Source organism: Poecile atricapillus, chromosome Z (genome assembly GCF_030490865.1).
Source record: "Poecile atricapillus isolate bPoeAtr1 chromosome Z, bPoeAtr1.hap1, whole genome shotgun sequence".
NCBI classification, from domain to species: Eukaryota; Metazoa; Chordata; class Aves; order Passeriformes; family Paridae; genus Poecile; species Poecile atricapillus.
The window spans coordinates 138932605-138960447 of record NC_081289.1 but is presented as its reverse complement, the minus strand read 5'-3'; the positions used below and the strand labels follow the sequence as shown (position 1 = coordinate 138960447).

The 27843-nt window shown below is 43.0% G+C and overlaps 1 protein-coding gene across 32 annotated transcripts in view; it reads left to right on the top strand.

The window, feature by feature from the left end:
* CELF4 (CUGBP Elav-like family member 4) overlaps nucleotides 1-27843 on the top strand; it is a 670877-nt gene that overhangs the window by 574555 nt on the left and 68479 nt on the right. For 15 of the 32 annotated variants that reach the window (XM_058865118.1, XM_058865105.1, XM_058865094.1 and 12 more), the window contains 2 exons: nucleotides 17223-17348; nucleotides 22036-22115. In XM_058865118.1, coding sequence (XP_058721101.1) covers nucleotides 17223-17348; nucleotides 22036-22115 — 206 coding nt within the window. Of the gene's footprint in view, nucleotides 1-6374; nucleotides 6382-17219; nucleotides 17349-22035; nucleotides 22116-27843 lie in introns of all 32 variants that reach the window. The other 17 variants (XM_058865117.1, XM_058865104.1, XM_058865093.1 and 14 more) reach the window with 2 other exon arrangements.

Genomic DNA, 27843 nt, shown 5'->3' with positions numbered 1-27843 from the left:
CCAACTTTTATAGCAATATGTGGAGAAAGGAAAATACAGTATTCCTTAAATACTATTGTTAGAGGATGGTGCTGCAGCAGAGGTGAAGTCCTGCTGTTCAAGCTGGGAGAAGGAACAATGCCAGAGGCAAGGGAAAGAGGGAGAGGGGCTATGTGTCTTTGAGATCCTATCTTCCCCATGGCAAAACTGACTGATTGAGTTTTCCTTATCAGTATAAGTTATCTTGAGCTGCAAAGGTTCTCTAGAATTGGAACTTCCTTGTAGTTCTTGCTGAGCACAGTGTTCAAGAGGGTGGACATTAAATGGATTAAGAAGTGGGTAATGGACAAATCTCAAAATGCAGTTGTCAAAGAGAAACCATGATAGAGTGAGGATATTTGCAGCAGGGCTCTACACGGATCAGTAGCCAGCTCTGACGCTAGTCAGCATTGTCATGAATGATGTGGAATTAAATATCCCGGCTGATAAAATCTGTGGATAACACAAAATGGAAAATTGTAAGGACAGAACCCTGATACAGAGTCATCTAAGTCACTTAGGTCACTCTGAATGAGCTTTGGCTGGCTAAGACATTATGTGTGTGTTTCTGCAGAACCAAATCTAAGTTGACTCAGGGAGGAATAGGGCTGCAATACAGGCCTAAAGAATGAGGGGCTGTATTTCATAAGACAGCAACCTAGAAAAGTACCTAGGCAATGACCTAGAAAAGTGGTTATCACAGCTGAGGAAGACGACATCATCTCCCAGAGTGGTGGTGGGCAAAACCATCTAGTGGGCCTCTTGCTATATAAACAAAGAACTTGAAGAACAAAGATGATTTTTTTAGTAGATGACACTGGTGGAGAGAATACTCCAGGAAACTGATCCACACATTCATCTTTTAAAAACTGTAATAGTTTTTTAAAAAAGCTGTATAAATGAAACACATGCCTCTAAGTGCCAGGTTTGAAAAGTTGTGCTCATCCTTGCCTAGGAGAGCTCCAAGAGACTTGGATCTTTATGAAAGTATCTTTTCTGGGAAAATAGCCTATATACGAAAGAGCACTTTAATCACCTGGAGAGAGACTGCACTTTTCTCCAAAACTTTTCTAATTTGAACACGATGCCAAACACATTAAAGCGAGAAGTCAGAGACAGGCTCTTGTCACAAGAGGATGCACATCAAAGCAAGCTCTGATGCTGTCGGTTGCTCTGCCCGTTGTCCTCCTAGTAAGAGTTGGCCCCTCACCAGGACACACATTTTAGCCAAAACACAGCCTTTGGGGATGGCTGTGGGGCACCAGCAGGATGGCTTCAGCACAGTCCTTCAGCCCCCTGGGGCAGCTCTGTGGGCTCCTCTGTGTGCAAGGAGCAGGGGAGACCCTACAAATCCCTTTCGAACAGTCAGGTGTGTGAGCCTCTGGGGTTAAGGGGGTTTGGGGAGAAAGGAGGAGTTTGCCACTACTATATTTTTCCCTGTGCAATCTTTGGTTCCTGACTGATGCTGCAGATCACTGAAGAGGGTCTTTAGCACGGGGAGCGTGCCGAGCCCGGGCGCTGGCTCTCTGTGTCAGTGTTATCGCTCGCTGTCACATTTCGGAAGAGGAAGCGAGTCTGTGCCACGCACACAGAGAACAAAGCCCTCGCCAAGCCGAGTGAGAGTTACAACTTGTCAGCACGTCTCTCAGCCTGCCGAGGGCCAAACATGAAACACAAAAAAGGCCTGAAATGAGGGAAAAAGGGAAAATAATAGCACAGTGAGCTCTCAAGCTCAGAAAAGGCTTGCTATAAAACAGCACCTTCGCTCTCTGCCTCTCTCTGTTTCCCTGAGTCCTGGCTACTGATGAAGGGAAGAGATGACTCCCCTTAGCACAGTTACAGTACTGTTGCAGTAATAGGGACCAGAGCCAGGTTCAGATCTGGCTTGCACAGCCCTCCTTTCTCCACACACCCCAAAAAGCATTGTTAGCCAAAAAGCATTATTAGTAATGATGAAGTCTGAGGTGGAAAGTGCCTGTGGAGGGTCATTTTTTTCTATATGGATAGTAAAGCTCTAGAGGTTAGAAACACCTTTCGGAGACTTGGACTTTACCCTGAATTAGTCAATTAATTTGTCCCGTTACTAACATTGAGCAGGAATGGGATAACGTTTTTTTTTATATTTGCTGATCTTGCCTTAGCTGTGTTGGTGGAAAAAATAATTCTATCATTGTACAATGCATGCCTGTAATGTTGATTTATACCTAGTAAGATCTTGTTTTAGGAAGCTTTCTAGATGTATGCTTAATAATTGTTTGGTCCAGGTGTATAATTTTCTGTTTCAAACACTTTTGACATGGATAATATGCCATGGCAAGAGAAAGACAATAGTACAGGCACCACTATGCAGGCTGAGATGAAAGACTAACTTCAGAGCACTTCTGTGAAAAAACCAGAGATGCATCTATACAAACTGACTGAAAATAGGGGACAAACTTCATATGGACTCCTTCCTATACTGCCAATTATTTGCTGATACAGTTGGTAGTATATGCATCCTTCAGGCTCTCTGGTCTAATTAAAATTAAATGAAGCAGAGCACTGACAATAGAAAATTACTTGAAAAATATTTGTCTTGCTGCCATCATGGCACTGTGCTGCATCTCCTTCTGATGCCCATACTGGTAAGGGTTTGAGTTCCCCCCTGCTGTTAAGAAGAATACCATGCAGTTCAACACCCTTGCCACAGGCAGGGACCCCCTTCTGCCAGACAAGGGTGTTCAAAGCCCAAACCAAGATGGCCTTGAACACATGAGTCTTCTGAGAAGACAAAGAGATGTCCTTTCTCTTGCAGGTGTGTAGAAGTCCTTTGTCCCCAGCTCTTCTCTTTTGCTCTCCTCCATGAGTTCTGTAGCACAGGGTCTAAGGTATGAGCTCAAGAGTGGCACATGTAAGATCAAGGTGTGGTTTAAAACCAGGATTTTGTCTAACTCCTGATGAGCAAGACAACAAATTCATTAATCCTGAAGGAAAACATAAGGACAATAATAGTCCTTCAGATAGTTCAAGACCATCCAGATACGGAGCTTTTACAGAAGCACAGCCTTCATTCAGTCAGTAAGAGTTACTAGGTCATGTTGGGCTGAGCTGAAAAGGATTTTAAAAGACTGATGGGAAGGCGAAACTCATCAAGGAGACAGAAAAGGCAGGATTTGGCCCTGAGCACTCCCATCTTCTTGCATGCAAGAGAAGATGATGGAGAAAATATTTCCAGGTGCAAGCCACTTATGTCATAGGCATCCACTACAACCAACATTTGTTTGCTGTGATTTCAGACCATAGCAGCCAAGATTAGAATTGTGGGACTGTCCCCACAGGCTCTCCAGGGAAGGGCTGACTAAACTGTGTGAATGGGGAGGCGCTGAGCCTTTTCCTGACCAAGCCTTAGACCCACCTGTCCACAGCACTGCCAGTAGCACCAGTGCCTGCATTAAGCTGCCTCTGCAGCGGGAGGCTGTTTATGAACTAATTCCTTACTGCTGGCATAGCACCCGGCTCATTTTCACCTTTCTTAAAGGTTAACCTCATTTCCTTCTATTAGTTGGTTTTAGCGAATGCCATTCGGCGCGGCAGTTAAAGAGCTCTGTCAGCGGATGGAAATGACAGTGGCATTTAAAGCCAGTCAGAGTTGAGAGCTGGGGGGGTGGGAAGGTGGGTGGAAGAAATAATCTTCAATAAAATGTTTGTAGGGAGATGGTAAATGACATCGAAGAAAGCAGCCTTGCTTTCCCCAAAAGGAGAAATCTTTGGCTCAGCATGCTCAGTGGGATGGGTTTCCCCTGTCTTTGAAACCAGCCCAAATGGAGGGAGAAAAAGTGACTAGAGGACTCCAGACAGGGCTCTGGACATCCCACCTCTATGGAGGTGGGTCAGCTTCTTGCTGGGTCCAGCTGTCCTTGCTTGGTGACAAGTGTGTGTTGAGTATCACTGTCACCAGAGGAAAGTCCTTCTGTGAATGTGTTGATTACAAATTCTATTGCAAGCCCTGCCTGGCATTTCAGGCCATCCTGTCTGGTTCCAATTTTACTGCATTCCTTCACTTCTCTGCAGTGCTCTTTTAAAACCTGCAGGACAGTCTTCTACCCAGAGGAAGGATGAGTTTTTCCCATGCAGGAGATTTCTCAGGGCATTTGTTTTCTTTTCCTTGCTGCAACAGAATGGTGAAAGGAGTAAGGAAACGGGCTGAATCAAGGAAATACATGCAGACTACCAAACCCTGGCCCAGAAAAGGTGTGATGGGCGTAGTCCAGGTTCTTACTGTCCTTCTGCTCTGTCCTCACCAGATCTCTCCTGGAATTGTTCTGCATCAGGGAGAATCTGCAGTAGAAGGGCAAGGACATCTGAGCAGTGTTTCAGCAAATCAAGAGTGTGATCCAAAGCCTGCAAGGCTCCATGGCACTCTTTTTCATTAACTTCAATAAGCTTCAGCTCTAACCCTGAATCCCCAATGTTTATTTCAAGCACTGGTGTAACATCACTGGAATATAATGTTCCTCCTCAGACACACCTTAGGATAACAGTCTAAATGAGTATGTGAATAAGTCAAGCCAGATCCTGCTGGGTAGCATCCTGAAGCAGACCCATTCATTTCCTGGGTCATTTGTCGAGCTGGCCAAAGTATTTCAAAGGAACAGGTGTCTAGCCCAACATGTAGTTTTGTAAGAGGCAAAGCATTCCCCTGGAACAGATTCATATCAATGAGATTTGTGCCAGGGGACATCTTTTTTTTAAAATTAATACATTGAGTTCTCTATTCAGGAGGTACAAATCTACCATTTTAACGGGATCTTTTTGATTTAATTTTGTTTCAAGTCTGTATTGTATTAAACCACTAGCTTCCGTTCTGAGTTAGACCAAAGGTTTGCCTAGTCCAGCATCCTCTGTTCCAACAGTGCCCATTAGAAACAGCAGGAACAAGGCTTTTATGAAGAGTGATCCTCCCCCTAATACCCTCTGGCTTCCAGAAGACAGAGGTTTAGTGACTAAGATAGATTTTTGCATCTGGATATTCATGTTTTATAGCACTGAGTGGACAAAACCACCACTAATCTGTCTCATTCGCCTTGGAGCTAATTTATGACTTTTGTGTTCAGCAATATCCCATGACAGAAATGTCTTTTATTTATTCATATAGTGTGCAAAAATATACTTTCTTTTGTCTGGCTGAAAACCACAGCCATTTTGCTTTATATATTTTATGTTTTGAGGTTATTAAGACAAAGGCTTTTTATTCCTCTGAGACAATACCCTGTAACATTTCACAACTGAAGAATTTCCGTTTCACAAGAACTTTGGCCTCTCCAATTCAAAGTGGAAGTACATTTTTTGAGACATCAGTATTTCTTATAGAAAAAAAAATCCATTTTTCATCCACTTTCAGTCATTTCATTATATCAGTGTAATTGAGGGTGACAGCAGCAAAAATAACAATAGCAAAAAAAAAAAAAAAAAAACAAAAAAAAAACAAAAAACAACCAAACAAAAAAACTACCAACAATAACAAAAAACCTACTTAGGCACCCTGGGAAGAACTGGCAAGAATGAATTAAAGTTTCATAATAGCAGCTTCATCCTTCCAGCTGGGCTAGGAGAGTCACAAGGAGAGGTTGGGAGGGTCAGACACCCCAGCCTAACCACACTGGCAACACGTCATGTGCCTTCACCTTATTGTTCAGCTGCCCATATGCAGCTGTGTTCTCTATAGAAGCAGAGTCCAATTCTCACCTTCATTTTTATCAATAAAATCTTCCAAATGGGACTTCCACCTAGATAGAGTGGAACTTGTTTAACAAAATTTATGCTCTTTTTTTTAGGTGACCTGCCTTGTGGGGAAAAAGTCACTGTTAGGATGTCCTAGCAGTCCGTGGGATGTCTGAAGGATTACCTGGGTGGATTAACTGTGGTTCAGATCTTGTACTATTCACCTGCAACTGGCCACATGCACTGCATGCCCAGCTCCACTGCTCACATCCATAAGCAAATCCTTACATGATTTCAGCTCTTCCTCCATAAAGCAGGGCGAAATTATTTTTTTCCCCCCCAATGTTCTTATTTTTCTGCTTACAGTTACAGGCAAGACTATCTTTTTACATGCTCATAAACATAGCCTGGCAGACTCTACTTTTGATTTTAACTAAGGATTCCAGGTACAGCATCAAACAAATAATGCACAAAACTTCTGTGTGAAATATAGTTCCATAACTGAAGTGAACATTAGGCTAAGAGCTGTATGAAGTAGGAAAGGTGTTATTGAGACCTCTGAGATGTGCTGCTTGGATTCCTTTATTATTATTGTTTTCTTTTGCCTTTTCTTCATTTTCTTTGTTTGTAGATGAGGGGATGGAGAGGAAAAAAAGCCAGCAAGTTTATAAAAGCAATAGAGAAGGGAGTTAAGGCATTTTGTGGAGATCTTTAATGACATTCTGTATAATTTGAAAGTGGGGAGAAAAGGGGGGAGAGAAAAAGGGAATTAGCAAAAAAACTGGCAAAAGAAAAGTGGAATGTGGAGAGAAGTGTGTGGATGAATTTTAATGCAATCAGAAAGCTGTAATAATGGTAATAAAGGAATATATTCAGACGTCAAGAGAGGGAGAAGGGAACAGGACCCGCGACACCAGAATTTAAATTAGACATAGGCGTATAATTCTCTTTTCTCCCCCCCCCCCTTTCCTTCAAATGAAGAAAATGGAATTTTTAAGCACAGCAAAGGAGGGATTAACAATTGGCAGGTTTTCAGCCCTTTGTCTTTCGGCGAATCCCATTTAATCACCGTCTTTAATATTAAGGAGGCTGTGGCCGTGCAGGGCTGTCTCAGACTTGGGGGAAAAGGGATGATATACAGAGGAAAAGAGAGATAACACTTAGGTTCAGGCAATTGTGAGAAAGTGTTTCAATTACCTCCACTGAAGTCTTTAAAAACTGAAGTTTAATTTGATCTGAAATGTCGTCCCAGCTCCTGCAAGAGAAAATATGTCCTTCCCACCCCCCTTCCTGTCCATGCCTATGCTATTTCAATAGTCCTCGTTGCTCAAGGCTGGAGTGCTACCACAGATTAATGTCTTGGCCTTCTAGGCTTCTGGAAAGGGTTTCAAATCTTCGACAGGTCACTACTGAGATGAGTTTAGGAACTGAAACTTATTTTCCTGACATACCAGTCTTGACACCACTGACCCTGCGGAGTTTGTCAAGAAGCTTCTAAGCTTTGCTCTGAATGAGTGTGAAAACCAAATGGCCCTTCGGGCTCAGCCTCAACCTTGTGTGGCCACAGAGTGAAAAGGGGATGTTACACATAGGAATTAAGATCTGTTAAATTCCCCAGAACCAAAGGCAGTGGGAGTTGTAGTCAAATCCGAGCTGCCTCTGAAAGATGAGCGTGAAAGCATAAATCAGTGTTCATTTGAAGTGTCATTTGATAGTACAAGACAGTCTTCTCCTTCATCTCCTTCTTCTTCTGGAAATCCATCAAACTGGGCCAAGATAATATTTGTGGATTCATAGGAAGAAGGAGCCTAAACAGTCATGCAAATTCCTGTGGAGTTTAGTCATAGCACAGCTGGACACATCCACTCTTCCATGCTGGGTGTCCTAAGAACATTTCCAGGGTTGTTCCCAGGAAATGGGAACTGCAAGAACAGGCTGCAAATAGCTAAGGAAAGAGGTGTGATTTTTACCCTTTTTCATGATTGAAAGGTTGATTCAGATTCAAATATTCTTCCTGTTGTGGCAGGATTGTGAAAAGAAAGTGTGTGTTTAGGCTATAGGTTGGGTTTAGAAAGACCAGATTTTGACTCCCAAGTCTTCTCCTAAAAAGCATTGCCTCAGGAATAATTCCCAAAAATATTCTACTTGTGTGTTTCAGATAACAAATAAGAAAATTATGAGCTGTGAGGCACAGTTCAGATGCAGAGGTTTTATGCTTTGCCTGGCACAGGGTTTTAGACTTTTCTCACCATCAGATTTCCTAAGCAAGGGCTACAAATAAAATGGATCTTTTCAAGTTGTTTTCCCGTCTCAGTATCAAACACCATAAAACCTGTCATTTAAGATCTGCCCATGGAATAGCATCTCTTGGCAATGGACAGTTGTGATGGTGCCTTTCAGCAGGTCAGAACTACAGATATTTGTCTTGGGGTTATAATATTCTCAGCTGTACAAGAATCTGATATTAGAATCATTTAGGCTATTTCTTTATGGCAGGGCTTGCTTGGCCCAAAGTTTTGCCCGTTCCCTTTGTGCACAGAGGAAGTCTGAGTGTGTTTTCATCTGAACTGGCCAGATGAGGCTCTCAGTTTCCAGTTGGGTTTCACTTCAGTGCTGGCACACAGTGGGTGCTGCTGCAGCAGCACAGACCAGCCAAACCCAAACCACACCCACCCTCCTGCTCTGAACAGTCTTCTCCATCTCCTTCCATTTTTCATCATAGCTCTGCACTTTCTTCATCCTGCTCATATACCTGCTCTCCCAGACAATACCTAGATGTGGTTTACAGCTGCTGCACATCAAGGACCTCTTCCAGTTCCCTGTATAGCAGGTCTTTTCTCAGGAAGTTAGGACTGTAATATAGACTAGGACATTGAAAGAAGAGAAGAAGACCAGTCATGTTTAATTAAAAAACCTAATCTTAGACATTGGGGTCAACATCTGGCAACAAGTTAATTTTCTTTACAGTTCCTCACAGGGCCAACAGCAGCCGACATCTGAATTCTCTTGGACACAAGCACCTTGATCACTGTGACACTGTCTTTAGGAGTCACACTACTGCAGGACATGAAAATCCTGTAAGATAACTCCAAGATTCAGAGTCACTGTAATTTACAAAAGTAGGCTTTTATTGAGAACTAAACCCTGCCTTGACTCACCTCAAGGAACTGGGAAAGCTTCACCACTTAAAATGGGTAAAAACCATTGTAGAGTTCAGCCACAGATCTGACTCCCAACCTGCCAGGTACATTTCATTATTTCTGCCAGGGCTACCTGTGCTCCTGGAGTATGGCCAATCTCACTAATGCCCAGTTTTTCCAGTTGCAAACACCAATTATTCTTTTTAGGTGGGGAAACTGAGGCTACCTTTTTCACTGGATAATTTATATAACCCATATTTCCACTGAGTCCACAGTCCCTGGCAGAGATATAAGTATTTAATATCAGTAACTGCACAGTGATCCATCTCTCTGGTACCAGGAATAGCAAATCAGTCCAAGAGAAAAGTGGTTTTGCTTTCCCTAGTTTCCAAAGCAGGTCTTAACATGGGACTCAGGAGTCCCAAAAACCAGTCTGAAATGTACAGAAAAGAGTGTCAGCCAAGCTCTTGAATGTCCTCATGGGTCCACTCTTCCAAAACTGGATCAGGAATGATTTCCACTCTTTCCCAAAGCAAGATCTAGGCTCTATCTATTGAAAATAGTTTGTGGCATGCTCAAAATAAGCAGAAGGAGGAAGTTCCTAATTCAGTGTGTGCTTAAGCTACAGAATGTCTCACTGCAGGATGTTCTGGATGCTCACAAGCACACATGGGTTCAAAAGTCCACTGAACAATTACATCAAAGAAAGACACTTCAGAAACTACTACATATGAAAAAAAAAAGCAAACAAACAAAAAGGAAAAAACAACACTGCAGACTCCAGAATTCCCTGAATTGCAGAGCACTAAATTCTAGGTGAATATTTGGGGAGATCAACAAAATTCCCCATTCTTTTACTCTTCCCTAGACATCCACAACTGGCTGTTGCCAGAGACAGCAAACAGAGTCAGACAGACCTTCCATCCCTTGTTCAGCTGTTCTTTCACTCTGTTTACAGGATCCATGTCCAAGTCAAGGCTCAGAGTGCAGCCAAGCAATTAAATAAGAGAAATCCTTCAAACTAAGTTTTTGACATGCAACAGTGGAGAGTAATGCACCTGTGGGATGAAGCTTCCTTCTTTGCATGGGAGAATTATGCTCCCACACCTGGGTTTATATTCATTTGCGCTTGTCCCCATCACACAGCTGTTCAGATTAGCTGTTATTCTCTCTAGCCCGGGTGTCTCAAAGCCTCTGTCTCCAGCAGTTGGAGACCAGCAGCTGTGCAATCATCTCTGCTAACGTATGTGTTATAAGGGATCTGCTAAGTAAAACCAAGCCAGGGAGGGAGGAGGGGGAGAGATCAGTGCAAAGAAATCAGTCCTGATAAGATGTGATTAGGGATGCCCCACAACACCCAGCTGCAAGGAAAAGGTGAACTCAGCAAACATTTTAAGGCCTGAAGCAGAATTAGCCCCTTGAGGGTATTGTTTGATATGGGGAGGAACAGGGAAAAGGGGCCAAATAGGACCTGCAGGTGGAAGGAGGGTTTGTTTGCTATTGATTGGAGTTAGGTAGCACTACGTTTGTGTTGTTTAGGCTTTTGAATCTTGTTGGATTTTTCCCCTATCGTAATTTTTGAAACACCTCTATTTAAAAGGTTCATGTATTTTCCAGCAAGGTACCACGGAGAAGATAATTAGCTAATTTACAATTAGCTACAACAGAATTCATAATCACTTCCCCTGTGGAAAGGGTGGTAATCATCATCACATAGCTGTAGGACTGCTGTGAAAATGGCAATAGGAGTGTGAAACCCAGGCCCTGGGAAATGCCCTGCTTTTAGCCTATTGATCACCTGATTAGCACAGGTTAAGGGGAGTGGTGGAGCACTCTGGCTCAAGAGAATGACAGGTTTGAGCTTGCAGATTTGAGTTCAGAGCTCAAACTTCCATAACGTTCAAGGCATCTGCAGCTTACCCATCTTCTCTCAAGCTCCTTCTTTCTTTGACCTGTGGAGGATTCCTTGGTCATGATTGCTTGAAAGAAACCCAGGTTTATAGCTCTTTTTTACCACTGTGACTTTGGCATATGCCTGATCCCACTGCTTGGAGTTGGGAGTTCTGCTGGATGAAAGGCTGGGCATAAGTCAGCAATTGGCTCTTGTAACCCAGAAACCAGCCCTGTCCTGGATTACATCAAAAGAAGGTTGAGGCAGGTGGTTCTTCCCCTCCGTTCTGTTCTTGTGATGTTGTTTTTGTGTTTTTGCAACTGCTTTATCCAGTTCTGGGGCCCCTGCCATAAGGGTGTGGACCTGTTGTAGAGCATCCAGAGGAGGCCACAGAGATAATCAGGGGCCTGGAGCACCTCTGCTATGAAGACAGGCTGAGGGAATTAAGGTTGTTCAGCCTGGAGAAGAGAAGGCTTCAGGCAGAACTTATTGGGGTCTTTAAATACTTTAGGATGCTTATGAGAGGTGGGGACAGATTTCTGAATATAGCCAGTACCAATAGGATAAGGGGTCCTGCTTTTCAAACAAAAGAGACCAGATCCACTCTAGATACAGGGAATAGTTTTTTTACCAAGTTGCTGAAACACTGACATAGACTGCCCAGAGGGGTTACAGGTTTCTCATTCCTGGAAACTTTCAAGATCCTGTTGGACAAGGCTCTGAGAAACCTGCTCTAGTTGATGATGTCCCTGCTCACTGCCAGGGGCTTGGACCAGATGACCTTTAAAGGTCCCTCCCAACCCAAACCATTCTGATTCTGTGCATGTGGTGAGCACCCTCAATGCTATTTCCTCCTCCTTCTCTGCCAAGGATGAATTAGGAGAGTGAGCAAAGAAGATCAACTCTGCTTCCTGCATTCTCTCTGCTAAATGTGCCACTTGGTCCTCTGCGCTGTCTTTTCTTCTTGCCCACACCTGCTTAGAGAACTTCTCTAGGCTGCTTGTTTGTTGTGTCCTGGTGCCAAGGAGATAAGCTTAAAGACACTCCCAGCGCCAGGACCAAGGAACTGCAGCTGCTCCCCCTCTGTGTGTGCAAGCAGGCTTGGGAAGGAGGGGAATAGCAGCAGGAACAAATAATTATAAGCTATATAAATTAGCCTGGGACACAGAGATGGTAAATCTGTCCCTCTTTATTTCCAAGGCCTCGGAAGCCACGTTCTAGATGGTAAAGCCGGTTCGCGCTTTCCTGATACAGGGATTCAACCTCTTTGTTTTGCATGAGGAATACGAGAACACAAGTGTATTTATATACTCTTATCTAAATGTACCCCCACGCTCACACATACATTAGCGAGAGCTATCTGGATAAACACAATCCTGTGTCATGTCTCCCTGCAAGTGACCCTAATTTTCCCCCAGTCCCTCCACAATTGCTGTGATTCTTGCTCTTGTCCTCTTGCTCCACAGAGGGTCAAACATCCTGCATCTCATTGTCCCTTCTGTCTCTTTAATTAGTGCCCGTCCTCCCCCTCCTCCCCCTCGCTCCAGTGTCCCCCCTTCCCATCTCCTCTCAGCACTTGGTTTGCAGTGCTCTATTATTTCACCTTTCACGTGTGCCGCCTCCTTCGCCCAGGCCCATCTGACACCTCTGCCTTACACTCATCATGGAAACATAACATTTAAATACAAATAGAACAGAGAATAATTTAACCCCTGTTTGCACTGGGGAAGGTGCCAAGGCTGCATATAAACACTGCAGGGAAGTCTGTAGATGTATATTTATCTGACAAGTTGTGTTTCTTCACCACAGTGCCTTGCAGCCAGCTTTTCCTGGCAGGCACAAAGCCTCCATTCCTGGCAGAGTGGACAAGAAGAGGAAAGCCTGGTTCCACAGGGGTGCTGGAAATATCACCAAAGAAACATCTCTGGGAACTCTGATTTGCCATTGCAGTGGTCTTTGTCCCCCTTCCTGTCCTCCTGTGATGATCTTGGGGTGCTGCCTTCTGTCACTGTAGTGATTTGTTCATGGCAAACTGGGGCAGACCTGAGAGGAACTTAATTCTGTATTATCAGAATTCACCAGCAAAAACCTCCTTGGCTCTCCTGGGTGCCACCACACACAAAAATATCCATGGGTGTATGGTTGGATATTTCCATGGCAAAGCAGGCATGATGGACTCAGATGTAGAAAAATACTGGTGATGGAGTGCACAATAATGAGGGAAGACAAAAACATGAGAAGGAGGCTCACATGGACACCATAATAATTTGCAATATTGCAGGGCAGTGTCACTGCTCATAGTGGTGCTGGTTTTACGGCTGTCACTGCAGCAGGGTTAGTGAGGAGTCTTCAGAAGGGATAGAAACTGAAATTGTGACTTGGGAGAATGTAATAGAAATTTGGACAGGTTGTTCTTCACAAAAGCAAAGGGAAGATGCTCAGATATGAATCAATACTTGATGCATAGCCATGTGTGGACTTGAGGAGACATGGAATAGGCTTCTTTCATCACACCTGTTCTTAGATATGCTGAGTAAGCTCACTGCCTTCATTCCCCTCACAGGGAGGAGATGGAGGATGCTCCTACTGAGTGCCCAAATCCACTGTGTGGTACTGTGAGGTACAACTGCCTCTCTGTGGCCACAGGCCAGTTTAGGTTGTAGCACAAGGTCATGTCCACAGCTCATGTTGGGGACATTCCAGATCATGGGCTCATGCCTGGCCTCTTTTCATCCTTCTCTTCTGCCCTGGACAATGATATTGCTGTTCTCCTTGACTGTGTGTTCACTTTGGTCTGGGACCCAGGTCTTAGGAAGCCTGGTCTGAAGGTTTTTTGCCCCACAGTCCCACAGTGGGAAATGACATTGAGCACTGACCCTGGCAATGGAGGAGAGAGGGGACTGAGACTGCCCAGTGCTCTGAAATACAGGTATGGATCCTGAGACACATGTAGTTGGAATGGTGTTTCACTGAAAAAGGAGGAAACATGGGACTCAGGATGGTGATATGGGTGGAATATTGCTGGTAGAGATGGACCCTTACAAGCAGGCAAAGCTTAGGGACAGCATCATCTAAGACTGCTCCAGGCTTGTGTGCAACCTAAAACTCAACTGTCATAGGATGTAGTGCCCTCAAATCTCACTAGAGGACACTGGAAACATCTGGTGAGGAACACCAGTGGTGTGAACACATGCTCAAGACACACCTTGATGACATCAGCACGTCCCCTCTTCATTTTCTTCTTGCAAATTCATGACCTTTTTTAGACATATTTACAAATCAGAAGGAGTTGAACTGGTGCATGGTATATCAGTTTTTTGGTCTGGGATGTGGAAGAGTAGTGTATCATGATGTCCAGGGTGTAAGAGGCTCATAAAAGACCATCAGAGTATAAACTTATCAGCCAAGACCTGGAACACACTGAGTGATCCCTTCTTCTGGACTCCTCCCCCTCTTTTTCTGCTCAGGATATGTGAAGAGTGTTGTAAAACAGTGTTGAGTTCCCTGACAGAGCAGGGATGTGAAAGGCAAATGCAGCACTTTGTTATAGAAACTACTGAAAGTAAAAAAAACTTGTTAAATTGACTCACTTTTTACTAATTTAGTGTGTGATTGTGTAGAGTTCTAAGATGGCAGATATAACAAATGATTCCCCTGACTACACAGGGTGCTGTTTTTCAGCAGGGAGACAGGATGCTGATTTGGAGATGGGGTTGGAGGTGATGTCCAAGCAGTGGCTGTCCATGGGGATACCCTTCACGCCATCTCCCCTGGGCCAGCAGTTCCTGGGAAAGGTGACCCCCCTTCTTTGACAGAGTCTTCTCCTGATGGTCTGGTGACCATCTCATGGGCAGCTCACCAAAGCACCACATCATCTGCCAGCCAGTGCAGTCCCAGTGTGCTGCAAAGATGCAGGGTGGGGGGATGCAAAAAAAAAATAATTGATGCAGTTCCTAAAACACCTGGTTTTAGCTTTGCATAAACTAGACCAGACAAGGCAGTTTCAGGCTAGTTCCACACTAGAGAGTTTTGCTGACAGAGGAGAGATGTGATTTTTTTTTTTTTTTTAAATGATACGTTTATATTAGCAAAAAGTCTGGTGAAAACAGTTACACAGTTATAGGAGTGTTTTTGCTGATGCAGCTTATTTGAAACAGGGGAAGCTGTATAAAGTATAATATAACACTCTTCTGTTGTGCTGGAAGTATTTAACAGACACAAAGTTTCTAGACAAAACCTTTTGCCAATTATGTTCCTAGTTCTTTCCAGCTGATCTGCCCCCCTTCCTAAAATATCTTGGAGGAAGCTAGTCCCATTTGCTAGGTGGATTTTCTTCCAATATCTGAGAAACCTTTGGATTTAGGACTGGACTCATTTCCTAAGGCTCTGTCTGAACTGAACGATACTCCCCAGAGCGCACAGTGAAATTCAGTAGCTGCTTCTCTAAGCCTTGTATCTCACATCTTGGAGTCTCTTTTGTAGGACACTTTGGCCATTGGGAAAACAAGCCCAAATCACCTTCTTGTGAGGCAGGGACAACCTGCATGGTGTTAGGTGGGGCTTTGTGCACCACTGCCATCTGAACTTTTTGTTGCCAGCAAAGACCTCAAACACCTCTCTGCATAATCAAGTCCAACAAATAGGAATATTGCTTCCTTTAACAGGTCTATCAGAAGGTTATTTCTGTTTTTCTCACCTAGCAGAAGTGTACCTCTATCTCCCTAAACCTATTTTTCCTACCAGCTCAGCAGCCTAGATGAAGGCAACATAATTCCTGCTTTTCTGTGGGCAGTACACGTTTCGTTGTCGTGGATAACTCGACTACAGGGTTGAAAGCTCCTAATATCCTCATTCAATAGCCACTGCATGAAAAATTATTCATATCCAAGGCTGTAAAGTAATTTGCCAATGTGCAGGTGCATCTTGGAGAGGGGAATTTTGATCAAACACTGGTTGAAGCAGAACAGATTGCCTACACCAGTGATTTCACAGTGAACAAAAGTGACATGAATTGCCCAATTAGTCAGCCAGAGAGGGGCTATTGCAAAGCAGTGTTTTGTTCAGCTTTAGGTTAACCTGTACACTAAAAAAATAAATTAAATGTTTAAAAAATTATTTAGATATTTACATATATTTATTCAAATTAGTTACGTCTGCTCTGTAACGTGCTCTGAAAAAACACTCTTGGTTCACATATTTGCATAGTGTTTAATGAATCATAAATAAGACATTTATGAATCATGTGCAAATGGCCTGTTTACATATTACACAATGTAAACTATGTAAATTTCCTTTTTTCTGGGTGTCATAGTAGTAGTCTTTGAACAGAAACCTGATTGAGAGGCGTCACTCAGCCGCCTCTGAGATCCTTCTGACAACCATTTGGTTTCTTTCACCAATATTTTCTGGAATTGTCTCATGAAGATCCCCAAACTTGGTTTAAATACAATTATAAATCATAGAATCGTTTGGGTTGGAAGGGACCCTGAAGATCATCTAGTTCCAATTCCTCCTCTGTGTTGGCTCCAGCAGGTCCCTGTCCCTCCTGTGCAGGGACCCCAGCTCTGGATGCTCCAGCTGGGTCTCAGCAGAGCAGAGCAGAGGGGCAGAATCCCCTCCCTCCCCTGCTGCCCACGGGGCTCTGGATGCAGCCCAGGACACGTTTGGCTCTCTGTGAGTGCAGAGTGCTGGGTCACATTGAGCATCCTTGTTCAGAATAAAATTATCCACTAGGAGAACACATCCTGCTTTGATATGAAACACCACCTGCCCAAGCTATCTCAGATATTAACAATCGTATAAGTTAACTTAGTGTTCCAAAAAACAATCTAAGTTTCAAAAACTTTAGGCTTATTTCAAATGGACCTTATAAATATATTAAAAATCTCATCCAAACTTGTAGAGATACATGTCTCTGAGTGGGCATAAATGACAAATCTCCAGTTTACAGGCTGTGACTTCTGCTATACCTTGATTTTAAAAACTTATGTTAAACATTTTTTTTTTTTCCCTGCAAATTATTTAGTATTACTAGGACTACTAACTTATGTTATTTTTCATTTGGACTTGGTTCCAATATACTATATTTATCACATTCCTCTTGGATTGCAGTCTGAGGAATGTTGTCATTTCAGTTACTGCAAACTGACTGCAAAAACTAATCAGAATAAGCTGATCTGGAAGACTTTGGTGCCTAGATTTTAAGAAGCAGATAAAGATTTTATATATGACCAAACCATTTTTTTGTTTGTTGTTTGGTGGTTTGGTTTTTCTAAAATTTGCTGGACTATTTTCAAGTACTTATGTGAAGTCAGAGGCTGTTAAGGTTTTTCGAACCAACCACCTAGACTAGCAGCTTCTGAGATGTGTCACCTCGGTGAAGTCACCGTTTATGTTGCATGTGATACTGAGCCATCTTGGCTTTCATATCCCTCCTGAAATATGGTAAGCATCTCTTTACTTTGTTCCAGAAGACAGAAAACTCTTTGTGGGCATGCTCAATAAGCAGCAGTCGGAAGACGATGTGCGCAGGCTATTCGAGGCGTTTGGCAACATTGAGGAGTGCACAATCCTTCGGGGACCCGATGGCAACAGCAAAGGTAAGGCATGGCTTGTGTTGGCCTTCATGTATATATCATTTTCCAGTGTGACAGAAGTATCACACAGTCCCCAGAACAGCACCTCTTTCTTTAGGAGGGAGCATTTTCACTCTGTTGGTCACTCTCTGCTTGCGCGTGGGAGGAAAAAGCTGATGGTGTTTTAAAACACGTTTCCAATGGGCTACATCTCACCACATGCAAACTGATGCCTCCCTGCCTCTGAACAGGGCCTTTACATTCACTCAAGATGTGTGAACTCTCCCCACCCTGTTGAACAGGATGACTCCTCCTTTAAAAAAAGCCAGTATTGGTAGTTTTACACCTTGACTCTGTCATGGCCTCTGTTTATCTCTCATCCACCAGCCCCAGGTATTTCCCTTCTTCACCTGGTCTTTGCATGGACTCATACCAGCCAGTGATTGCAGCTGCAAGGGTACAGGCCCCAGCTTAAATATTACACTCATTACACATTTAATGTTTGAAACAAGCAGATACCTCATTGCAAAATTAGGTGCCTTTCCTCCTTCTGCCACTTTTATTTTTTTACCTAGATAGCACAAAAGACCTGCTACAGCCCAGGCGTGAGAATGAGGCTGCTCTCTTGTGCAGGAAGGTCATTTTTTCCCTATAAATCTCTAGAAAAAGTAACTTCAATCTATCTAGGAAACCCTTTCCTCCTGGCAGTATAATGTGTCCTTTAAATATTGATCTGCATATAATATAGCATAAACTGTGTTGGCATGTACAACACCAGAGAAGAGGCCAGTCCTGCCGACACAGTTCTTATCTCACTGGATATTTTGACAAGTGACAGCAGCAACCAGCACATTTTTGCAACAGGGAGGCAAAAAAATCCAAACCACAGTGATGTACTGTGAAAGATATTGTTATTCCATAAAATCACTGGTGGCAAAAAAAAAAAAAAAAAAGTACTTTACACCAGCCTCATAGCTGTTCAATACACATCAGCACAGCTCAGCCTTCCTGATATAAATGGCAGAAAATAAGCTGTGGGCACCTTTTTTCAGTTTTGTGGTTACTTTATTTCTACAACACTCAAAAACAGGGACAGGCCCACAGGGAAGTAGTAGGCTAAGTTGTCCTAGAGAAGCTCCAACCATCATAACAGCAGACAGTTAAGCACATCATTCACTGAGCAAATCAGTAAATTGGGGAAAAGCAAAAAAGGCATGTCTGTCTGTTTCCACCTGGAATGAAAACTAATGACAAAGGAGTTAAACAGAGTAATAATAAAGACAATAAAGTCTGAGTTCTGTAAGAAACAAATTCCAGAGGAGATCCAACCCACAGACTTCTCTTCATACTTGCTCTATCTTTTTTTTTTTTTTTTCCTTCTAAAACAGTTTCATTATAAGACAGAATCTGAGTGGCAGCTCCATATTGCTAACCAGTTTAATTATTAGTGCTAGCAGGCTGCAGTCTCAGGCTGACGTTTCAGTGAGCTGTTCAGGATCAATACTGAGCCTTGACAGAGTTAATATTACCAGCTTCCATTTGCTGGTGCTATTTACTGAGAATGTGAAGCTCCTAATTTACACACACATAGTTTCGTGCATGCACACATGCACACAGAGCAGTCAATCCAATGGAAAACTTAAGGCTAGTGCCCTTATCTTAGGAGACAGTCAGGCAAGCCACAACTCCCACAAAGTTATTCCCAGTCTGTAATGTTTTCCATCTGCTAGAAACCAATATGTGACACACATTGCCTGTGAGCTACTTATTTTGGGTAAAACCCATAAGGCTTAAATTCTATGTAAGTTGAGATTTAAGCAGACTGTCTAAATTTCAGATAGCAGCCAGATCCCATGCACTTAAATCCTACTCAGCCCACCAGGTATCCCTGTGGTGAGCCTCTACACCCTTCAGGTAGCTAAGTGCAAGCACTGCTCTCAGAAGCTGGGTTTCAGCTCCCCAGTTTAATCCCATCACAGTCCTGGCATAGCCAAAAAGCTGCCTAAGCCTCTCCTGAAGCCATGGGTGCTCTCCTGAGCCATGGGGTATGGCCTTCAGGGTCTGCAGAAATACCTCCTGCATGAGCTGCAGGGTTAGGAACAGTGGCTGGAGCAGGTAACCAAGTGGCAGAAGAGCAGGGACTGAGGAATTTCTCACCCTGAAGGGCGGTGCAGCACCTCTCTTTCCTGGGAGAGAATGGAGTGATTCTGCACCACTCCAGGTAAAGCTCAACAGAGTTCAGGCAGGAGTGCAGGAGTTCTCAGGTATGGGATCTGAAGTGGATCCAGAAGGACCCACAAAGTCTTCATTGCTGCTGCTCTCTGTGCAGCTATTCTTTTTCCCTTTTTATTTTTTTCCCATTCACCAGTCTTCCTCAATAAATCAGAAAGTAAAAATTTCCAACAGCATCCTCCACAAGAAAAGCCTTACCACCCTCTGCAAATGCAATCTGAGGGTCTGATTCTGCAGTCTCCTCCAAGCTGACAAAACAATCAGGGCAGCCCTTCCATCTCTAGTTTGGGAGCAAAAGAGCAAGAAAAACTTAAGCACATGTATCTCTGTGTGTGCCAAAATCCCTTCACAGTCCAGAGTTGCTCCTGTCAAAAGGACACCCCTTGTTCTGAGTGACATGACTCACATCCACAGCTCATCGGCTCCTGGAGGCAGTTCTGGTGACAATGGGAAGGAAGATTATGTGTACCTTTGGTGTTGTCCACAGAAGTCATCTGACTGAATGCACATAAAAAAAGGACAAAATGTTGGGATCTCTGCCATTTACATCAGTTTTCACTCATTCTGCTACCTCAAAACTTACTGCAAGCAGTTAATAGAAAGCAGTAGGAGGGATCCCATTAGCATCCTGGGCATTAAACAAGATAAATGCCTGCTATTCCCTTTATTCCCACCTTTATCCAGCTCCACTGATCCATCAGGACCCTCAGCACAGGGGTGAATTTCACCCGACAAGAGTGAAGCCTTTGACATAACAGCAGCACCACAGCCAAAAATCCTGCTCTAAATGAAACTGGTGACTGGAACTGGGAAGCTTTTGTATATTTGCTAATCAGCATCTTCTTTTTAGAGGCAGAAAGTACAAAAGAATCTCTGCAAATAATTAAACACCCTAATTCTGGATTATCTCTGATTAATGAAGAGGAAGACGCAGTATCTCAGGAGCCCGGGAATGCTGGGCTGGGATTATGTCATAATTGATCCCTATTGTTTCCAGCTGAAGTTTATCTATCTCATTTTCTCATGATTGTCTCCTCTCAGCTCCTTATAAATTAGATCCAACTATTAGCAATAATCATTGGGCCTTTCCTGAAACACAGCCTGAGCGCAGTGCTGTGAACAAAGTGAACAGCCCTCAAAGTGAACTGCAAGATATTTTATATATGTACATTATTTTTAGAAGGGGCTATCACTACTTTCTTCAATCTATCAGCCTCAAGTGATGATTTTAGGGACCTTTGGGGTTCATTCTTCTACTTTGCAAGTTGTATTGCTTAATTTTTCACCCTGCACTGTAGGGATCCAAAGGGGTGTGAAGACCTTCTAAAGATGCTGCAAGGGGGCTGAAGGAGAGCATCCCACTGTCAGGACTGGCATCTCGTGCCCTGCAATCTGCACCCCTTCAGGGAAACCGAGAGGACTTTGCAAATTGATTAAAAGCTCAAAAGTCATCGGTAGTAATAGAAGGGGATGGAAGCCAAAACTTCTCAGATCTCTCCCAATCTGTTCCAAAAACCGCCTTAGCATATGGAAATTACCCTTCCCGTCTCTGAGTCAGTTTGCTTGTAGCTGGGAGTGTTGGCAATACTTTCCCCCACCCTAGAAATGCATGTAACCCTTTGAAGTGTTGATCATTTTTGCACTCCAGCACATATCCATAAATGCACCTTTCTGCCCTAAAACTTTACATAAGAGTTCGGTGTGAGATTCCCCACACAGCAATACAGGCCAGAGAAACACTGCCCACATTTCCCTAATGTCCAGAAGAGAGAACACCTACACAGGCACTGACTTTGCAGCTATGAAAAACTAAGATTCAAGCTTTAGCGGTGGCAGGATGGTAATCAACACATGGATACCACTCCCACCCCTGCTACTTCACCAGAAGGTGTCTCATGCTTTGCCAGACCTAAGTGGCTTGGAGCCAAGACAAGCTCTGGGCAGTCTGTCACAGAGCTCTACCAAGCAGTGATATCATAAGGTACCTTGTGGGTCTGGAGTAACTTGAATGCCTTCTGTACATTTGTCCTGGGGTTGCTTGTATCAAGTATGTGAAGCTTTCCAATAACTTGCATACACTTCCACATTGTTTCTCACAACCTCAGAGGAGGAACATTCAGCATTAAGTCTAATACAAATAAAAGAAACAGCTTTTTCACCCAGTTAATTGTAAAACGGTGCAAGATTCTGCTATGGAGAGCTGTGGAGGTCAAAACATGACTAGATTCAAGATGTGCTTGCTAAGTTTGTGTCTGTCAGTACTTATTACAAGCAATGTGGGAATTCTGGAAGCAGCTTAGCCTTAAGAGGCCCTCACGCTGCTGATGTCTGGACTCTGGAAAAGGTCCAGGACACTTTTTTTTGTTATACTTTCTTCACAACCATATTATTGGTCAGTTCTGAGGACAGATAATCAGCTAAGATGAAATTTTGTGGTATCTATGCAAACTTTCTCACACTCTTCTTTTTCCTCTTGCAGGGTGTGCATTTGTGAAATACTCTTCACATGCAGAGGCCCAAGCTGCCATCAATGCCTTGCATGGCAGCCAGACAATGCCGGTGAGTAGCTCTGTAACACAAGCAAATGAGAATCAGGCCAGCTCTGGCTGCCCTGTGGCCTGATTGAGAATGAGAAATTATTTATCTGTGCTCTGCAACTCATCATCCGGGAAGGCCGAGGGCCTTTGGTGTGCTTAACCCATCAGAGGAAAGGCGGGGATGGCACTCATTCCTCCCAGGCACAGAACCCCAGTGCGTTCTGTGTTCTGTCACCAGCAGTTTAAATGAGCTGAAAAAAAGACATACAGCTCACACTTGCCAAAAACTTTGGGTCAGACTCACCATGAGCACAACCTTTCAAGTTTCAGAGGGATGAATCAAGTAGAAAGTGGTGTCTAGGAGTTTCTTCATTTTCCCTCCTCAGAGAGTCCCTGTCTCTAGGCAAAGCATAAAGAACTTTTTGCCAGCGCTCAGCAGAAAGAAACATGTTCACATCAAGGTAGTAGGAGCTAGAGACATCACAACAGTGATGGGCACCTTTCACTGTTTACCACAAAAGTACCAACCTAGGCATAGGTCTGGTCTCCTACATCTGCCTTTTGAAAGTGTGTCAGACCAATTAGTGGATCTTCCTGAAAATATAAGAGGCATCATTCCACTTGCACAAATTTCTAGTCATATGGGGTTTCAAGTGTGATTGTTCAATAAAATAGAAATGGGGTTGCATTTTCTATGCAAATAGATATTTGTTCACCAACATGAGACAGAGAAGAATGTAAGACATTCCACTGTCAGTAGGAGAAGAAAATCTGGTACAACTTGTTTTGGTTTATTATAATAGTGTATTATTTTTATTACTAATTATTCACAGTGTAAATCATGGAAGGCTAAGAAGCATGCTGACAACTTGGAAAGGATACAAGAAAGCTCAATTAAAAATATTTGAGAGTGCAAAATCTCCCTTTCAATAAAAGACTCTAATGTAAATTCATGAATTTATCCAAATAAGTTTAAAGTGGCACCAACAGATTTTCTCTAGATCTTTGCAGGGATGAAAATGGAAAATTCTTTACAAGCAAAAAGGTTTCTAAAACTAGCAAACCATCAAGATATCACTTTTTGGAACCCCATCTTAGACAAATCAGTTTAAAAATGGTACATGTTTACCAGTGATGGCACCAAAAAAAAGTCTCCTCAAAGATGGGGTCTCCGTTTAGTGAAACATTTAAATATTTTTAAGTGTCTCTTCCTAAAAGGCTCCTTCTAGCAAAACAAGGTATTGGGCCTGATGCTGACATCCTATGCTGATATATTATGGTCATTTTTCCTGAGACAGGTTAAAGAGGTATTTTGAGTGACCTTCTTTGAAACTTTGACCCAAAGTGATAGTATCTATAAGCTGAAATCAGGAATTTCAATTCAGCACTGCATGGTAAAAAGGTTTAGTAAAAAGTCAGTCCTCCCCCCAAAAACCCTGCAAATTCTTGTGACAAAAGCAAGAGGAAGACATGAGAAAATAGACAAAACCCAAGGAGAGTTAAAGATTTTATCTAGATCTAGTATACCCAAAATATCATTATTCTTCCCCAGACCTTTCTCTTCCTACTTTCAGAACACTTTGGATTACAAAGACATACTCATCTCACAACCACCTGGAAACAACTTATAACTCCATCCTGGTGGTATCACCTGAGCTTAGGATATACAAAACACCTGAGAATTTGGCCACTTCACGGCTCAATATTATGGGACCATTTGTCCTCTTGACTGATCTGAATCAAACACCTTTTATAGAAATATTCTTTAATAACAAGACCTGGGAATCTGAAAAAGCAACACAATTTATCCTTTACTAGATGCCCATCTCAGACTAAGAATCAAGTTTCCACGGCTTCACAAGTTTCCATGGATGGAGAGAGTCCCACAGTACATACTCACAATTCACAGAAAAATCAAGGAAGAAATTAATTTCCTCCTCTTCATAACAAGCTAAGTTACATGGCATTGCTTTGTGTCTCCCATGAGCTACAAGCAGGCACAACACTGCAACCAAGCCTCTGCAGACCCATGAGGTCCTCAGAGTGACCAACACTCAATGAAGACGTGGAGCACAACAGGTTTTTCCCACTGTGGCTCAAAATTTCTAAGGCTCTTTGAATGAGATAGGGCAAATCCTGCCAGGATCTCTGTGCCCGTTCTTGTTTTCATGGGACTTCGTGGTGTGCAGCGTTGTTCAGGACTTACTTGGACGTTCACAGGGAAATGCAGCCACCTCGTGGTGAGATGCCGACGCAGCCCATCCTGCTTGGGAAGGAGGGGGGCATTTCTGCCACCTTTCTTTAGCCCCCCTTCCATTCCTCTTGCCACTAGAACTGGCCTCCTTTGTCCGGCTGCGATACCAACTCAACACCGTTCCTGAGGTTCAGCCAATTTCAGCATCTCTTGGTTTGTCCTCCTGTACCACCAGCAGGGCATCCATCATCATTCTTGTCAGGTCTCGAGCCATTCGTTCCTGCAGCAGACTCCTGTTTCTCCACAGCTGTCAGGATTATTGCTCTACTGTGACTTCCTGTTCACACAACATATGTTGCCTAATAGTTTCAAAAGGCAACTTTCTTTTATGAAAGTTCCTTTCTTTTTTTTTTTTTCTTTTTTTCTTTTTAATTAACCTTACCTTGGACAAGTGCCTGACCATCAGCCATTACAAGCCATTTCTCTATGCAAGGAACTTGTTTCTCCTAAGGGTCCATCAAGTCTAAATCTTTCTAATTTTTACACAATCAATTTCATTTAGAAATAAGCTTCCCAAAATCCCCTACTTTTGAGCAGGTGCAAAGTTCCTTCCATACCTTCCTGTCAAGAGAGCTTCCTTTTTGTCTTTTTAGATCATATTTTCTATCAGCTCATCAACTTCATGAGAGTGTTTTTACTGGATCTCTGTACTATCCTTTAAAAGAGATCATAATATTCATGTATTTTTGCTTGTATTTATAATATATTTACAGCAATTATATGTCCTGTACCTTTAGCTTTTATTACTCCATCCCCTCCTGTCTCTGTTTCCTACCCATATGGGGACATAAACAGGTCTTTTCCTTCCTTCATTCTCTTCTCTTCCACATCCAAGCCTTGTCCCTAACAGCCTTTTCCACCAACACATATTCAGCTGCTATTGCTGTAGTGACAGCTTGCAGATCTAATTTCTCTGCTTCAGGACTGACTCATGTCCAACCCAAAATCTTGGTCTGTCTTTCCAGCATCTCCTGGTGGATGTTTAGCTGTCAGAACAAGCTCAGTATGTATAAAACTGAGCTATTGAACTTTTCCACCCAAAATCTGTCTTTTCTGTCCTCCACCTCCATTCTCAGTCACCGTGGACAATATTATCATTCTACCTGTCAGTCATGCTCCTTCCTAGGCACCATCCTCAGCTTGGTTTTCCCCTTCTCCCCATGTCTTCATATCTGAGCAACAGCCAAATGTTGAAGAGTCATTCTGCAGAACACATCTTACAAATCTAAGATGTGGCCTTGTCCATCCACCCACACAGAACAAACTCTTCCCAAAATTTAATTGAACTGTCACAGAATGGTTTGGACTGAAAGGGACCTTAAAGATCATCTACATGACCCTTAGCAGAAGTAGAGACACTTTCAACTGGACCAGGTTGGTCAAGGCCTTATCCAAGCAGGCCTTGGGTCGCTGCCAGGGATGGAGCGCTCTCACAGCTTCTCTGGGCAACAGGTTCCACTGCCTCTCTCCCTTCATAGTAACAAATTTCTTCCTAATAGCTGACCTAAGCCTGCCCTCCCTCAGTCTGAAGTCATTCTCCTCTGTACTGTCACTCCCTACCCTTGTCAAAAGCCCCTCCTCATCTCCCTTGCAGTCCTTTAAGCACGGGAAGGTGCTACAAGGTCTCCCCAAAGCCTTCTCTAACCTGAGCAACACCAGCTCTCTCAGCCTATCTTCACAGGAGAAGTGCCCCAGCCCTCTGAGCACCTTTGTGGTCTTCTCTGGACTCAATCCAACAGGTCCATGTCTTTCTCAAGTGTGGGGTCCCAGAGCTGGATGCAGCACTGCAGAAGGGGTCTCAAGAGAGCGGACGAGAGGGGCAGAATCACACACATTTAGGTCACAGCAGTTATTATCCTACTCAGAAGCTACAGAGTGTTAAACATAGAGTATTTTTTCACCCTTTTCACCATCTCACCCACTGTGGCGACTCAAAATTTCTTTGGTTATGAATTAATTCCTAGAAGGGGTAGAACAGTGCTGTTACTGTGTACATTTCCTGCACAGGGGTGAGAAGAGGTGAAGAGTGTGATGTGCTTGACTTATTTTAACAGCCCGCAAGTTTGTGACCTATTCTAAATATCTCTTAGAATTCCTGCAGAAATGGGAGAGAGACATTTCCAGAGATTTGTACATTCTTCATTTTTTCTGTGCTAGGATCTGCAATATCACCTTCTGGGCATGCCTGTCCTGTTATAATGGATAACTCAATAACAGACTTAGACTGAATACCTGAGGTGGGACTCATCTAACCTAATCTGAGACACCCAGAAGTTAAGAAACTCGTGTCTGAGGTTGTCATCTAAGTTTCTCTTATAATCAACAGAGGGAAATAGATACCTCTAGAGAAATTTTATTTTACAGAAATATATTTTGAAACCTATCAAGCTAATAGGCAAGCCCAAATAGAAGTTGCTTTTTAGCTAATTTTAGGCTTCAATTAGCTGTGGTCCTCCAGCTCCAAAATAGTGGTTCTTCATCCAAAGTGCAACTTAGAAAGCCAAAAGATCAATACTGCTTAAAAACTAAAGATAAAACCAGTGGAGTTAAAAGTGAATACTTCATGTCCAATGCAGGGAGACATGAAATCTGTCCTGGATGTCTGTTGCCCAGATAAAGCAATTTGGGATTCAGAAACCAGGCATCCTGCAGCAGCCCTCTGCCTCCTGTTCCATTAGACGTGCTGTGAACTTGCTTAACACACTAATTGTCAGCACTATTTCAGATGGAATCCTTGGTTTTGTGAAAAGGCAAAATGTGAGACTTGGATACAAGCACTGAATCTGTCTTTCAGAGGAAGATTCTGTTTAGTTGAACTTTGAAAAAAACAGTAGTGTTGCAATGCACAACTTTGTTAATCTGGGGGCTTTTATTGAAATATTTTTCCATGCAGCTCTTATCAACACAAATGACAAAACCAAATTCACAACTCTGTCCAGGAACCACCAAATCAAATTATGCAATTATTGTTCAGTGTTGTTAAATGATGTATGGATTAGATCTCTAGTTGTTGTACTTTACACTTTTTATTAAGCAAGAAATATGAATGGCATAACACCTTGAATGAGATTGATCTTGAGCCTCTGTCCATGATGTTCTTTGGAAGTCCACACATAGTACACAAAAGTTCCCAGCCAAACATGGGTAACAGCATTACCCATGAAAGAATTGTCTTTTTTCCTAAGACAATGTACTGTCTATCCCCTCATACAATAAGAGATTTATTTTTCCATTATTGAAGCTAAATAAATTTGTCACCTCTTTAGTTTATCGGGTAAGAATGACTTAAACATGAGATTATCAAAAAGTTCCCCAGGAATCATAGAATCACAGAATTGTTTAGGTAGGAAGGGACTCTAAACATCATCTAGTTCCAACACCCTGGCATGGGCAGGGATGCCAGGCATTAAACCAGGACTTAAAACTTGTCCTGTGCAGTGGTCTCTTTCAAACTAATGACAAACAGGACACTGATTCTCATCTTCCTGGCTTTGGA